The sequence below is a fragment of the Corvus moneduloides genome, chromosome 8 (assembly GCF_009650955.1).
Source record: "Corvus moneduloides isolate bCorMon1 chromosome 8, bCorMon1.pri, whole genome shotgun sequence".
In the NCBI taxonomy this organism is placed as follows: Eukaryota; Metazoa; Chordata; class Aves; order Passeriformes; family Corvidae; genus Corvus; species Corvus moneduloides.
The window spans coordinates 19731617-19746517 of record NC_045483.1 but is presented as its reverse complement, the minus strand read 5'-3'; the positions used below and the strand labels follow the sequence as shown (position 1 = coordinate 19746517).

The 14901-nt window shown below is 56.3% G+C and overlaps 1 protein-coding gene across 3 annotated transcripts in view; it reads right to left on the bottom strand.

The window, feature by feature from the left end:
- The window catches only part of PSD (pleckstrin and Sec7 domain containing), a 45579-nt gene that overhangs the window by 5547 nt on the left and 25131 nt on the right, over positions 1 to 14901 (bottom strand). For all 3 annotated transcript variants that reach the window (XM_032115522.1, XM_032115521.1, XM_032115523.1), the window contains 6 exons: positions 13077 to 13271; positions 12487 to 12567; positions 11804 to 11916; positions 10950 to 11008; positions 10317 to 10406; positions 763 to 806 (listed from right to left, as the gene is read on the bottom strand). In XM_032115522.1, the coding sequence (XP_031971413.1) occupies positions 763 to 806; positions 10317 to 10406; positions 10950 to 11008; positions 11804 to 11916; positions 12487 to 12567; positions 13077 to 13271 (582 nt within the window). The remainder of the gene's footprint in view (positions 1 to 762; positions 807 to 10316; positions 10407 to 10949; positions 11009 to 11803; positions 11917 to 12486; positions 12568 to 13076; positions 13272 to 14901) is intronic.

Here is a 14901-nt window from a genome sequence, read left to right as displayed (position 1 = left end):
AATGCCCCCACGAGGAGAGACGCAGGCTCTGGTCCCCACATTTTAAGGGTGGCAGCCAGACTACAGGGCCCAGAGCCAGAGGCAAAGGGGTGCAGGGGGACTGTGGTGGGAAGGCATTGGGCAGTACCATCCAAGGGCAGGAGCAGGTGTGGGCTCCCACCGGGTCACAGCCCCTCACTATGGGCAGGCTGCACTGGTGCCGCTCCCCCCCGCCCGCAGGAAGATGTGGGAACCCAGAGCTGCTGCCTCCCTGCTCCCTCAGCCGCTCGCTGCTAATTAAACCCCTCAGCATCTGCCGGCGTCTCCATGGCAGCGGTCGAGCGCATCGCTCAGCACTGGGTAGGACCGGGCTGATTAATCCCTGCAGCACAGGCGCTGCCGCTCCTGCTGCTGGAGATGGCAGCTGTAGGTGAGGGTGCAGGCACCCTGTGGGGCCCTGGCACAGCCACAGCACCTCCAGAGGCTGTCTATTCCCACCCTGGGCACAGCCACCAAGGCACAAACACATGCCAAAGCTGCAAGAAACCAGCCTCAGGTGGCTTTCCCCCAGCATGCTGGAGAAGGGACCCCCATGGCAGTGCTGAGGGCAGCCAGGGGTACACTGCCTGCACCCCAGCCCAACCCAGCCCAAGCTCCCTCTCCTGCTCTCATCCTCACAGGGGCACCTGCCCTGCAGCACCATGGCTTGTGTGGCCTCTGGGGCTGGCTGGACTCACTGCCCACCCAGTGCCATACAGCAGCATCCCCTGCAGGGGTACTTACATGGCCCACTGCAGCTTCTCGTTCTTGATGGAGCCATACAGAGCCTGCAGAGAGAAGAGTGGGGGGTCAGCAGGAGAGCGGTGCCAGGCTGGGGGTCTGCTCTGCGGAACAGAAGAGGCACGCCAGACTGGCTCAGGGACACCAGAGGTTAAGGTAACCTCATGTCAGTTCTGGTCCAGCCCTGTCCTGGCTAGGCTAGCCAGCTGACCTCGATTTAGGGGTACAGACACCTTCTGCTGGGGACCACGGGACCTGCAAACCACCCCCCACCTCAAGGACAATGCAGGGGATGGCCCTGGCATTTTGCCCTCTCCTACCCTCTGTCTCTACCTGCCCGTGACAGTGCCACAGTGTTAGCAGCATAATGGTGAGGCACACCTAACATTTCCCAGTGCTTGGGAGAGCTGTTTCTCCCTATTCCAAGGTGTTCCAGACTGGTAAAAGTGGCAGCCTTCAGGAGGCCTGAGTCCAACGACAGCAAGCTTTTGGGACAGACTTCATTGGTGCATGCCTTCACCCCACTCAGTGGAACCTCAGCCTGCCCCACGGCCTCCAGAAGCTCCATGCCACAACAGACCACAGCCAACAACTTCACTGCAGTCAGCCACACACCCTGGGCTCATGGCAGCACCCAGCACTCCCCAGCAATGCATTGCTCCTGCAGGAGCACACTTTATGAGAGACTTCAGCACAGTGCTGGCCCTGCACTGGCAGAAACCCTGGCATGCTGTCCTTCATGAGACACTCAGAGGACCTTGTGGCTCGTCAAGGCAGGTGCTTGGAGTGGCTGTGGCCTGTCCCTACCCCCTCCCCAGCAACCCCAACACTTTTCCCTCCTTGGAGACCCAGACATCACCCATCTGAGCAAGGCAGGGTCTGCTGCCTGCATTTCTGCACAGGAACAAACTAAGCCTGCCTACAGCAGGATGCTTAAGGGCCCCGCTCCCAAGTGTTTGTCCGGTTTGAGCTGGGTGCAAGCCAGCAGTGCTCAGCACAGCTCTGTAGTCACGGAGGCTCCAGAGAGGGTTTCAACATAGTGCTCACAGAGGGCTTTGGAGCAAGATCTGGAAGGCATCATCCTTGGAGGAAAATACTCGAATCTTGCACAGGCTGTTCATGCAGCTGTCAACATCCATCACTGGGCCAGAGACTGCTGCTGAGAGATCTTGCTGGTGGCTGAGAAAGTACAGCTGGAGGCGTGCAGGGGCCCGGGAATGCTGGCCAGCAGACAGGCCCCAGCGATGTCTAGGGAAGGGACATTCATCACTCCCGAGAGGCGCAGCAGCCAGGATGGAGCAGGAACCCAGCTCTTTCCACACTTTCCCACCAGGGAAATGCTGGCATAGCACCAGCTTGTTTCTCAGAGGAAGGAAGCGATCGTCTCAATCTAGCAGGCAGAAAAGTTGGGTTCAGTTCTCTCCTGGGAAGACAGGAGACCTATAAAGGGGTAATAGCCTCAGAGCCTGAGAGAAGATTTGATCCCAGACCCATTAGTGCAGTCCCAGTGCCAGAGGGGCAGGATGCTAAGTTGTGAGCAGGAGATACCCACCAGCAGGCTGGCAGCAAGGCAGCCAGAGGAGCAAAGAGATTTAGAGAAGAATCTGTGAGGAAAAAGGCAATCCAGAGCCCTGCAGAACATAATCTGGGAGCAGAGCAGGGGGATAAGCAGGATCCCAGAGCAATGTGGATCATAAGGAGTCACCATGGGAAACAGAAGAGAAGGGATCTTAATCACTGCCGGGGATGCAGCTGAAAAATGCTGAGAACCAACAGATACAAAAAGGAGACTAAAAAAATGGCACATAGTGGCCACTGGAAATGGCCCAAAAGCACCTCAGAAAGAGCGGGCAGAATGGCACACGTGGCTTGGCTTCCATCTGGCTCATTGGTGATACAGAGAAGTGTCAACTCCCTGCCCCAAGGCAGGGAGATGTGAGCCAGCTGAGCAGGGATTTTGGAGGGCTGGAGAGAACCCCAGCCCCGTGCAGGGCTTGCGGGAGGATTGCTGCTAAATGCTGAGTGGATGAGCCGATAGCAGAAGATGCTTGAGGAGTAATTCAGGATGGCACAGTGTCGGATAACATCCTGGCAGAGTACTGTGTTACAAAAACCTGGGTGCTGGGACTCCAGGCTGAACTGCCTTATGGCTTCAAAAGGCCCCAGCTGCCCTGCTACAAGCCCCAACAGCATCCCACCAAGCCCATTACCAGCAGGGGTGCCAAGTACCCCACCTCAGAGACAGGGAGCAGGGGATGCTCAGCACTCCTGTGTAAGGGAACAGGGAGACTGTGGGATTGAGAAGGCAACACAAAGCTTTACATCTACACTTAAAACCTGCCAAAATTCTGCTTGGCTAAATACCATCCTCATCCAAGACCAATCTCAGGTACAAAGCTGGTGGACTCAGCCCAAGTCCTAGCCGAGAAGATGCATTCCAGCCACAAAGCTCACTCTGCTGTTCTGGTCCTGTAGCAGAACCACTGCCTGTCACTCCACAAAATTCTGGGCTTTTTGGTGCACAGATCGTTTCTGCTAGGGAAACGCAGGTGACGCAGGTTCCTGAAGCCTAACTCACAACCACGTCAGCAGAGACCATAGACACCAGATTCATCAGCAGGTCCCTCTCTCCAGACTCTCTTTGTTCCGTGGATTCATTTCCCCTGGGCCAAAAGGACAGCAACTCTTTGGCATCTCTGAGCTTGCAAGTACTACCCAAGAGAAAGCTGGGCACTGGCCACATGCCACTATGGATGATGACCCCAAGCATGGTTGGGGTTTTTTGCCATCGCTGGGTTATGAGCTCACTGTTGCAGCATGCCAGACCAGTCAGCCAGCTCTGCCCTAGACATGCGCAATGCTAAAGAGACCTAGGAATGTACTGTCCCAGTGGGATTTCTAACTGAATCAACATCTTTCTTTGGTGTTTTCCCTCCCAAAAGCAGGCTGAGAGGCTGTTCCTGAGTCCCGCTCTACCAAACGGTCTCAAGGACAGCTAAGGGGCTGCACTGGCAAGAGGCAGGTGGCTCTGATGTTCTAGCCCAGCCATAGGGCCAGCCCTGCTGGGGACAGCCTATGTAAGCAGGGCAGGGAGAAGACACCCCCCTTCAGCTCCTCAGCTCAGACCAGACCAGAGGCAAGATCCAGTGATGGTCTGGGGAGCTGAGTAATAAGCTGGTCTGAATACAGCTTTGGCACAGGACTGTACTGAGGACTGTAGCCCAGTACTCAAGTAACAGATGAAGGTTAAGGCAGGAATTTGGGCACTTGGATGAGGGTTTTAACCCTTTCTGGAGTGCCTCTTCTATGCATCATAAGTCTTATGGACACATCCTCCTTCCAGTCTGCTAGTTCCTCTGCTAAACACCACAGTGCTCAGCTCTCCATGCAGCAAGATGCCATGTGCGTATCAAGGCTCCCCTTCCTCTTGTCAGCCCTGTGACCAGCCATGGGTTCATGACATTCTTCAAGACAGACTTCACAGCCACCAAGCACCCTCTCTGCAGTCATTCTACCTCTCTCTGTGACTGACAGCATTTAAACATGAAAGCTCAATTGCTGGCTGTGCCCAACTTTTCCTTAGCAAAATATCTTCGCTACACCCAGCCACAAAGCTCTGTGAGGTCCCCCAGGCACACAGACCCTCCAGCTGCACAGATCTGAACAGTAGAGTCAGATCAGAGCTGTATGTTGGATGGAACTGTACCTGTCGGGTCCCTAATTCACCTCAGCAGCACCCCCCCACATTTCCTGCCTGCCCAGCATGCACAACCCATGCTCAAGAACAACTCATCACCTGGCACACACCAGCCCTGCTGCATACATCCCCGTGTCCCTCCCTCCCCTCTGCTGCAGAGGGGCTCCTGTGTGCACACAGAGCAGAGTGACTTGAGGACAGACTTTTTTCCCCGTAAAATGGGCTGCCACGGGGACAATGTCCTGTGCATGACCTTCCACCCTGCTGCAGTCATGGGTGGCAGCAGGTGACAGCTACCCATCTTGGCCCCAGACTTTTGACTCAGTAACACTGTAAGCTGCACCAACCTCTTTCAAAATATTTAAACTACTCCTTGCCCAGGCAACTATCTCCCCCAGGACAGCAGACCCTTCCCAGCGCAGCCCCACAGCGCGGGAAGCAGCGACCGAGCATCTCCCAACTGCATGTTTCCATCCGAGTGCGTCACAACTTAATGCTGCCCCCAGACCGTACTGCGCTATGACAGCACCGCGGCTTGGCACGGCCCCGATGGCCCCACCGGGCTGGTTTTAGCCACGGGGGCAGCCCAAGTAGCTCTGGGGTAACCCTGACTGCTCTGCCCCAGTTTGCCTGCGAGGAAGGGGCCGGTGTGGGCTCTTCTCCCGCTACTACACCGGAGGCAGGCACCCGACCGAGGCAGGACGCGCCCAGAGACAGCCTGTTCGCTTCTTCCCACCCAGGACCGATGCGCACCAGCCTAATATCTCCAAAACGGATGCCGGCTCACAGCGAGCAAGCTCTCGGCAATAAAAAGCCCGTTTTTGCCCAGGAAGCCACTCCTTCCTCTCTAACTCTGCTCGGCTGGGTGCCGGGGCTGCGGCGCTGCCCCTCCTCGTTGACTTGCGGCTCTCCCCGACGCCCAGGTGGGTGCCAGTCTGCCCTGGCTGGGATGACAGGGCACGGCGCAGCGCAACCCTTGGCAGAGAGCCCGCAGAGCTCGTCACTTATGCTAAGCCGTAGGGGCAGGTCCCAACGGTACGGCTCTGTCCTGGATTCCTCTCGCAGCGATGTTTTCGAGCAAGCACTGCTGCCAGACCACGGTAAGCGGCGCAATGTCACCCAGGTCTTGCCGCGCTCCCGCCACCTCCGTGATCGGGGTGGGATGGAGGGGGCAGAAATGCAGGATTGGGGACGGGGACCCTCGGGAGGAGGGGGCACGGTGGAGACCCGGCTCCGCAGAAAGCAGGAACGAGAGGGAGATGGAGGCTGACTGCTCCGTACCAGGGCTGAGGCTCTTGCAGCGAGCGACCGTCCGGGCATGTTCACCCACCCGTGTCCCCGCCGGGGCGCAGGGCGCTGCGCATTCCCCCACGGAATTCCCGCCGCTTCCCCGGCCCGCCGCTTACCGGCTTCTTCTTGCGGCGGCTCTGGATGCGGCTGACCACCAGGTCGGTGTAGAGCACCGGCTTGAGGGTCCGGGAGCGCTGGGGCCAGCCGTAGCAGAAGGTCTCCACGCCGCGGTAGTTGCGCCCGTAGCGCACCGAGCACATGGAGCGGGACCGCATGCGCCCCGCGCTGCTGTTGATGCTGTTGACGCCGATCATCCTGCCGGCGGGGAGCCGGCGGGGCGCCCGGCGGACCGGACCTGCCCTGCCCTGCCGTTCCCTTCCCTGCCCGGCCCTGCCCTGCCGTGCCTGCCGCGGCCGCTTCGCCGCCGCCGCCTGTTGAAGCGGGGCCGGGCCGGGCCGGGCTCGGCGGCGGCTCTCGACAGAGGCGGGGCTGCCCCGCCCCGCCCGCCGCAGCCAATGGCGACCCGCGGCGCCCGGCCGGGCTGAGCCGCGCCGAGGGGCCGGCAGTGGGCACCGCACCTGGGGGGACAGCATCCCTGACGCTGATGCCACACGAGTTGCCGGACCTGCCTCCGGTGCACCAGCTGGCCCTCCCTGCTTCCTTCCCGCGGAGAGTGGGAGCAGGTGGCTGCACCCTCCTGGGGGGGCCGCGGTGGTGACATCTGAATTGCAGGGGCCAGGTGGCACCTCCACTCGGTTCCAGCTGGGCAGGCTTCAGCTGCTGCTGCAGCCCGGCCCACACCAGGGACCTACAAAGCCGGTAGGAGACGGGGCCAGTGGACACGTGCTCAGACTTCCCATCTTCAGTGTCCACCCCACACTTAAGCCTCTTGCCTGTCCCCCCTCCCAGGTCAGGCCAGAAACAGCAGTAGCTACAGTCACCCAGCTGCTTATGGGCAGGACAGAGATGCTTCAGGCAGTTGCTCCCGAAGAAGCAAAGAGCTCGGCATCCTTGCAGAAAGCACGAGGATCGATGTGTAATTTAGTTAGGCTTGACTGAGCAGGAGATGCAGCCGTGGAGAGGGGGAAATTTTCCACTCTGTCTTAACTGTTTGGCATAGTGATCATTTGGCACAACTTGTGAGGGAGGGGGCATGGATGCCTGACACATCAGATGTACTGGGCTGCCCTTGCGGCCAAGGGAGCCATGGGAGACAGGGGCAGAGCAGCCTATCGCTCCCAGGGGAAACAGGCAAAAAAAAAAAAATAGCCCGAGGGATTACACTGAGCAAGCGTTCCTGTGATTATAGCTCAGAGGTGGGAGCCAGGGCTTTCTTCCCACATTGCTAATCACTTACCCAGCACTCTGAGCGTCTGAGCCCTGCTGTTGTGCCTCCAAGCTGGAAGGTGGGGGCCCATCCTACCTTCCTCCCCCGAGGACCCGACTGCATTGTCAGGCTTAATTCATTAACATTTGTGACGTGCTCTGGGCTCCTAGGCTGGAAGGCAGCACAGATTTGGCTCACTCCTGCAATTGCTAAGCAGTGCTGGTGAGAAATGGGGCCTGATTTGGCCCTGCTGTCAGCCAGTGAAGCACAAGGTTAAGCTAAAAGGATAAGGAAGATGGGGATGAGCTAAGGCTCCACAAAGTGATCAATCATGTAAAGGTCAAATCCACACCTGAAATGTAGCAGACAATCAGCAACGCTGCGTGAAATCCCAGGGGACCTGGGCTGAAATCACACTGTCAAGAGAAAAGCAACATCTCAAGAGCTAACCAAAATACCACCAGCTCCAGGATGTCCTGCTTCCACCTCCTTCCTTGCTGCATGGATAGCTGCCTTCATATGGCCACAGGAGTTCAGCCTGCATTTGTGGGCATCTTTGGGAACAGCATTATATGGGTTCTTATATCCCTGGCATGGCTCCATGCCTTATCAGGGGAACATCTCAGCTGGAGAGCTGGGCAGCCCTGCCTGTAGAGTATAGTTCTCCAGGGGATCTTTCAGAGACAGAGGAAAGGGTTTCCAGCAGCAGTGCTGGTAAGGCAGCACTGCCTTAGTTTCAGCAGCGGTGCTGTGCAGGGCATAGTGAGGCACTGGCAGTGAGGGGGATGTGATGCTCAGCTGTGAAAGCTTTTCAAGTGTTTTCATTGCTTCTGCATAAAACTGGGACTGTTTACATGTATTATCTAGTAGCAGATAAAGTTCTCGTCTGACTCAAGCTGCCACATGCTCTCAGGCATCATGCTGCGTTTGTCTTGGGACTCCCTGCAGCCAGAGACAAGGGGAGTGCTCAGGCTCCCTGCGGGTCTATTCCTGATGCTGTCCTCAGAGTCACAGGGGATGGTGGCCGTATGCCCCTGCAGCCACCTAGGTCCTGCCCTACTGCCCCAGTTCCCTGGCAGCAAGTGCTTTGGGTGAGAGCCACCTCCAGCCCTGAAGTCCATGGGGTAGCAGCCTGTGCTATCTACCCAGGCAGGCTGGGAAGAGCCCCCAGGACCCTTCTTCTGTGGTGCCGGAGCTGCCCAAGACCCAGCCTTGAGCTTTGGGAAGCTCTTGTGAAGCCTGCCAGCCCTTCCCCTCCCCTTACCCTTAGGAAACGCGTGTGCTCCAGGAGCGCTAAAATTAGCCAGACAGCTGTGCGGCACGCTTGCACAGGAGGCTCAGTCCCCAGGCACAGCCTGCCTGCCAGGTCTGCCAAGGAGGAAGCATCCTGCCTGGGGTAACAGGGCTAATGCAGGTTGACACAGGGAGGGCAGCAGGAGAGCCTTTCCCCATTTGTCTGCCCCTGAGCCTGTGCAGGGACCAAAGCGCCAAGCAGCCAAAAGCGGTGGGCAGAAGGGAAAGAGTGTCTTCTCTGGATGTGCTGGCTAAGGCTGCCCAGGAGATGCACAAGTTCCCCTTGTCAGTCCTCTCCCCAGCACAAGCCAACAGCCCTTTCTCCATCTCACCTGCTCCAGAATCCCACGCCCTCTTGCATGGGCAGGGGGTTTCCGAAGCAGAGTGGTGCTTCAGGTGAGGAGCTGCAGCCTGCCCTGCCTGAGGTTCCTCACACTGTCTTTCACTCCCCCTCCCCAGCATGGCTCCTGTACAGAGGCGGCTGAAAAGCGGCGGTGGGAAGCACCACAGCTGCAGAGGGAACAGGCCATTTTTAGCAGAGCAGCCTCCCAGCTGCTGGGCTGCAGGCAGAGCTGTGCGGGGCTGTGCTGCAACACTGCAGCCTCCCTCCACTTCCTTACACCCAGCAAACGCCTTGGCCCCTGCCCATGAGAGAAGGCCTGTAGCTTCATGGCACTTCCTCGCTGTCCTATTTCCCTCTGTCTGGGATCTGATGTGGTAACTGGATCTCATATGTTTGAACTGCTGGTGCTTTGTGGGGGACAAGTTTAATAGGGCAATGCCTCAAGTGTGGGCACCCAACCACGGGGCAGTGAGGGACGCAAAGAGGGCACACCAAGAAGTCTGTGGAGCTCAGATACCAAGGTGCAGCAGCACTGAAGGGCTGGGGTTCAGGGTCCACATTTCACATGTTTCCATCCATTTTGTGTGCTTAAAGCCTTTTCTGGAGCTAGGTTTAAAATTAGAGGAGAATTTTTCCTGAGTAACTCCTTTTACATGCGAAGTGTGGGCTGAGAGGGAGGACAGCCCTATTGAGAACTGCTGGTAACCCCTTAATGATGGGGTGAGCGACAAAGCCAGGAATAGACCCACAAAGGCTGAAAAGGGAGCTCAGCTTTTCACCCTCTGTTGTCTTTTTTCATCAACCACCTCCCCCCCGTTGTGGCTCCAGCACCCTGTGGGAACCCATCTTCCACATCACGAGTATTTGCCAACTGTAGCACTTCACCAACAGCAGCGGTTTCTGCCTGGAAGACCCCATGGGAGCTAAGCTTATTCCCAGGGTCTGAGACGGGGAGACAGCAGCTTAGAAAACCCTCCTGAGAGCAGGCGATGCCAGAGAAGCGCAGCAGTCCAAGGCCAGAGGTGCTTGCTGAACACTGCTCTCCCTGACCAAGCCCCACTAGGAACTGGGTCAGGCAGGGAGAAGGCAGGAGTGCCCCAGTCACACCAGTGTGGTGAGTTCCCAGATCCGAGGTTTTAACCTCTAGCCCATTCTCCCCATCGCAATGCCTTGCCCATATCACCTGTGTCACCGAAGATGGCTCCAGTCCCAGGGCCTGGCCAAAGTTTTGGGCCTCAGTACTTCAGGGAGTCAGAAAGGGCTGAGTACCACAGAACTGATACCAGGAAGCCTCTGGCTGCAGCTGGGCAAACCAGCCCTAGTAAGGTGCCCCATGAGTGCTCCCTTGCCTGCAATACAGGCACAGCAACAGCAATGAGGGAATCAGAACCCCAGGCAAAGTTCCAGTGTCCTCCTGGGGGAATGGAGCAGCCCATGTTTCCCTAAGGAAGGCAGGAGCACAACTGCAGGCTCAGGTAATATCACTGTTCTTGCATGTTAACGCATCTTGCATTCATAGCATCTCAGGTAGCCCTCCATGTGATCCAGCCCAAAGCTCTCACTCTGCTCCTGCTGTGTGGCCAGCCATGGAGAACAACCAAATTTACCTTGAGCAGCTCCTTGGGGAAGTCAGTGCCTCCATTGAGTCCCTCCAAGTTGCCAATGAAGTCGGAGCAGGACATTCTCTTCCCAATGTTCTGGGGGTGTCAGGGGGAGAGAAACATTGGGATTACCTTTGGGACAGAGGTCATTGCTGGCTGGAGCAGGCCCCACAGCCCAGGAACAGACACCCCATCTCTGCAGAGGGGTGAGGGACCAGCCAGGTCTCGGGAAGGCTGCTTGCAGGTATGGGGAAGTTGCTGGCTTTGCAGACACTCCAGGAGTTTTAAATAGCCTCCTTTTTCAAAATTGTGTGCTCCATGCTCCCAATGACAGCTGGTTTTGGAGTCTCATTCCCACCTTCTTTCCCTGCTCAGTTTTCTTTTCTGTCCTCGTTCCACCTCTACATCTTTCAGCTCAGCAAGTCTCCTTCAAAGCCCCGTTCTCTCCTTCATCAGCCCCTCCTCTCATTAGCCTTTCTCCTCTATCCTCACCAAACACATCAGGGGTGACCAGCCAGGCCCAGGGTCCCATGTTTCCTGCTCATGTGGCACTGTCCTCACTCTTCCCCAAGCACCTACAGTTTCAGGGTGGTGGGATCAGACAGGGGACAGACCGGGGCAATGGCAGTGGTAACTTACATGTCCATGCAGATCTGTGTTTAGCAGCATCAGGGCGCACGTGAGGGTGTGGGCTCCGTCTGCAGCACAAGCACAGGACAGGAATTAGAGCCCCCAGCTCAGCCCTGCAGCTGGCAGTCCAGTGCCTCAGCATCTTAGGAAGGATACGGGGTCTCTGAGCCTCCAGGACAGCACTGAGCCCCCCCCAACCTGGGCACAAGGGGACACAGCAGTCACTGCAGTGCTGACAGCATGCAGGTGAGTAGGTAGGAGGCTGCTGGTTCCAAACCTGAGCATACAAATTCCCTTCCAAGCCTGCAGCCCCTATAGCCAGGCAGTCATGCTGTAGCTAATCCTGCAGAGATCCTAGCATGGCAAGGTAGGACCAACACAGCCTCTGCCAGCCAGGCAGCCCAAAGCTCACCTGTCCCAGAGCCAGCCCAGAGCAGACCCAGCATAGGAATACACACAGAGGAGGTGCAAAGACATGAAATAGTATAAAGTGGGTGCCTGTGCTCCTCAAATGTCAGGCGCACAAGTTTCCTCACTTAGATATTCCCTGAGCTGAGGGTCTGAGAGCTGGGGTCTCTTTGGTGAGGAGTGTGCTAAGGGTGCCTCTTGCACTAATCTGCTCAAAGTCAGAATTAAGAATGGGTTGAGCCCTAATTATGCATCATCCAACCAGACCAGGCTTAAAAAAATATATATAAAGCATCTGTTATTTGAGGGAAATTACATACTGGGGCTATCTTCTAAGGCATCAGTATAGGCTCTCTGCCTGCTCTCTAGTTTCAGTTTGAGCACATTCACCAAGCTCAGAAACACATAGGCTCCCCTGAAACATGCACACCCCCCACAGACATGCAGTTTCCTACCTTCTGAAGAGATGGAATTGGGATTACACTCATAGTAGCGCTGGGAAAAATGAGCCAGCACCCGCTCTCGCTCTTGTGTCTCTCCCATCAAGGCCAGCTCTTTTAGAAAGGACCTGAAAAAGCAGCAGCAGCAGCATCAGTGTTGGTCACACATGAAATCCACTACAGTTTCTGCAACACACCCTGTGCAGGAATGGAGCTGTGCTTTCTGGTTTGGAGACCTTCCTGTGTGCTGGATGAAGCCCTGCCTTTGCACATCCTTCCCTCCCTCCAAACCCACTGCGGGACTCTCCTCCAAGTCCACAGCACCATATCCTGCTGGCACATTGCAGAGACCTACAACCAATCTCAGGACCTACACTGGGAAAGGAGGCAGGTGTAACAACAGAAGGATTTGAGTTCAAGACCTGGAAACCCAGGCCTAGGTGAACCTGACTGTCATTCAACTGCACTGACCATTAAATTAAGACCAGGGGTGTTTTTTCTTGGTTGCATGGCTGAGAGACCATCTGGGAAAACACCCTCTCCTATTTAAGAGGTAAGAGGATCTCCAGGTGGGAGTCAAGGGGTCTGCCTGCTCCTGCAGATCTCTATGTGGTTGCAGAGCTGTAGAGGGCACGGTCTGTTGGGACCCCACTCTGGTGGCCACCACACATACACATGTACACACACTCAGCTCTGACCTGAGAGCCTGATCCAGACTCATCCCTGTGAACACAAAGAACTTCAGATATTCCCCTGCCACCATCCTGCTGAACTCGTTGCTGAAATAGAAAAAGGGGAGGCTGAGAATGGGATTGACCAGACTGGGGGGACAGCCAAAGGCACACGGGCTGGGTGGATTCTAGGAGACTGGGAGCTCCCCAGGGTTGCAAGAGGCATGCCAAGGACAGAGACCCCATGCTCCCATGAAACTCAGAGAAGTCACCCACAAATTCACTGTGAATACTGGGCATGTAAGAGAAAATGAAGAAGCTATAGAGGGAAGGGCCCCCGAGAGGTCAGCTAGCCACCCCCTGCCCCAACACCTTACTGAAGCATCCGAGATGCAGTCATGGTAGGAAGGTATGAAAATCTGGATGTCTTCCAGGTTTTAAGACCTTTAGAGGGAACATCTGGTGCAGATGTACCAATCACGAGGAGTGGGTTTTGAGGTCCTGCCAGCGGCTCCTTGCCAGCCTGGTGCCCCACAAGGGCAGCAGCTGTGGGTGCAGCGCAGGTGCAAGTGAGCTCCTTGCAGAATGGAATATTCCTTCCAAATACCCACACGTACTTCTTCCCCAAGTGGCGAGCCACATCTGCTTTTCTAAAGCCATCCAGATTGTAGAGCCTCTTGGCCAGGCGTTTGGCAGCCTCCAGGTCAGCCTTGTGTCCATTGGAAAGCGTGTCCGTGCTGCCCAGGGCCAGCTGCTCCACACTGTCCATCTCCGACTCCGAGTCTGAAACCAGCTGGCTCTGGGGGCGGTCGCTGCAATGGGAAGGGACACTCCACGTTAGCCTGCCTACAGATCCTTTCCTTGTTCAGCTTCTCAGGAAATGCATGTTCCTCACCCTGCTTTGAAGACTAGCTACTCACTGCTGGGACCCAGGATGAACTGCACTGGTCAGAGACACTCTGGTATCAGCTAAGGGAGGTAAGGGAAGGTGTGGGAATATAGGTTTGGGAGGAGAGGTGGGGTGATGGGACAGCACCAGTGACTGAGTGACTGAAGCAAGGCACTCAAACCAACATTCACACTGGATGTGGAAGGAAAGGACAACTACTCCAAAGTCCCCCACTTTGAATCTGTGAAACTGTATGTGTGGGCTCAGGCTCTGCCAAGCTCAGCTGTAGCAGAGACTTGGAGCAGAAACATGTGCACATCACATGCTGTCCTACAGCTCCGTACTCATTTTTTAATCTGGACAAACTCCTGTGTTGCTCTCAAGTGCAGTTTCTACCCAAGACAAGACAACTATAATTCCTTCATTCGCCTTTTCCCACCCACGGATTTCAAAGCACTACACAGACAGCAAAGCCAAGGCAGAGAGGGTGAGGATGAAGGAAAACCCCCCTGGCCTCCCAGCTCACAGTGAGGTGCACTGTCTTCTCCAGGCTGCCCATCAGCTCTCGGCCCACCACACCTTAAATGGCCATGTTAGGAGACACTCTTGGCTTGGCCCCCGAAGCAATCTGACTCAGCTGTGCAGAAGTTATCCCAACCAAAAGCTGGTTGAATCTAATCAACAACAAACGTTAAACAACTCTGACCTCGCCCAAATTTTCTGGCAGCCCTTGCAATGTTCCAGTCTGATTTATTTTTAAAAGTCTCTAATTGAGTTTTAAGAGGCCTGGTCTCCTGAGCCAATTACCCAAGCCAGTCTCCTTGAGGCTCTGCTTTTTTCAAGAAGGACAAGCCTCCTCCTGCTCAGCACTGCCTGTCCCAGGGGAGCCCTGCACAATACTGACAGGCGGCCTCATGCCCCGGGGGGCTCTCAGGTGCCATCCTCTCCACCCTCCTGTCACCCCCAGCCACCATGCAGCAGGAGAAGCTGCTCTGCATTCAAACCTGTGGGTCAGACACTTCCCTAGTGAAAGCAGCTCCAACACTGTGCAGGTCCTTGGAGACGTGCTTTTCTCAGACCACTGCTGAACTCAGCGGTGCCAGGAGGTGATTGTGGTAAGACCTGGATAGGTGGCTGAGGCAGATCTGTGCCCACTTGGCTCCAGTCCTCCCCAGGGAGACTACCCATCACTCCAATGTACCCTGGTGGAAACAGCCATGAGAGTGGTCACAAGGTCACTAGGAGTTCATCAGGTCTGACTCCACCAGCTCTGGGGAGCTGTGCTGGGCAGGCAGTTTCCAGCATCACTGTCTGCATCATCAGCACACCCCATCCTGTGGGCAAATCTTCCACCTGCCGAAAAGCTCTTCTCCTCCCAAAACAGCCACATCCAAAGGTGCTGCTGGCATGGGCCCTGGTGCCTGGCTGTGCCTTCACTGTCTGGCAGGGTCAAAGTTGCTCTGACAGCGGAACAGGCTGGGTGCTGCTGGGCCAGTGCTGGGCACACACCTGGGCCCCACTTCAGCTCCTTGTGTGGCTGCAGTTACTGCAAC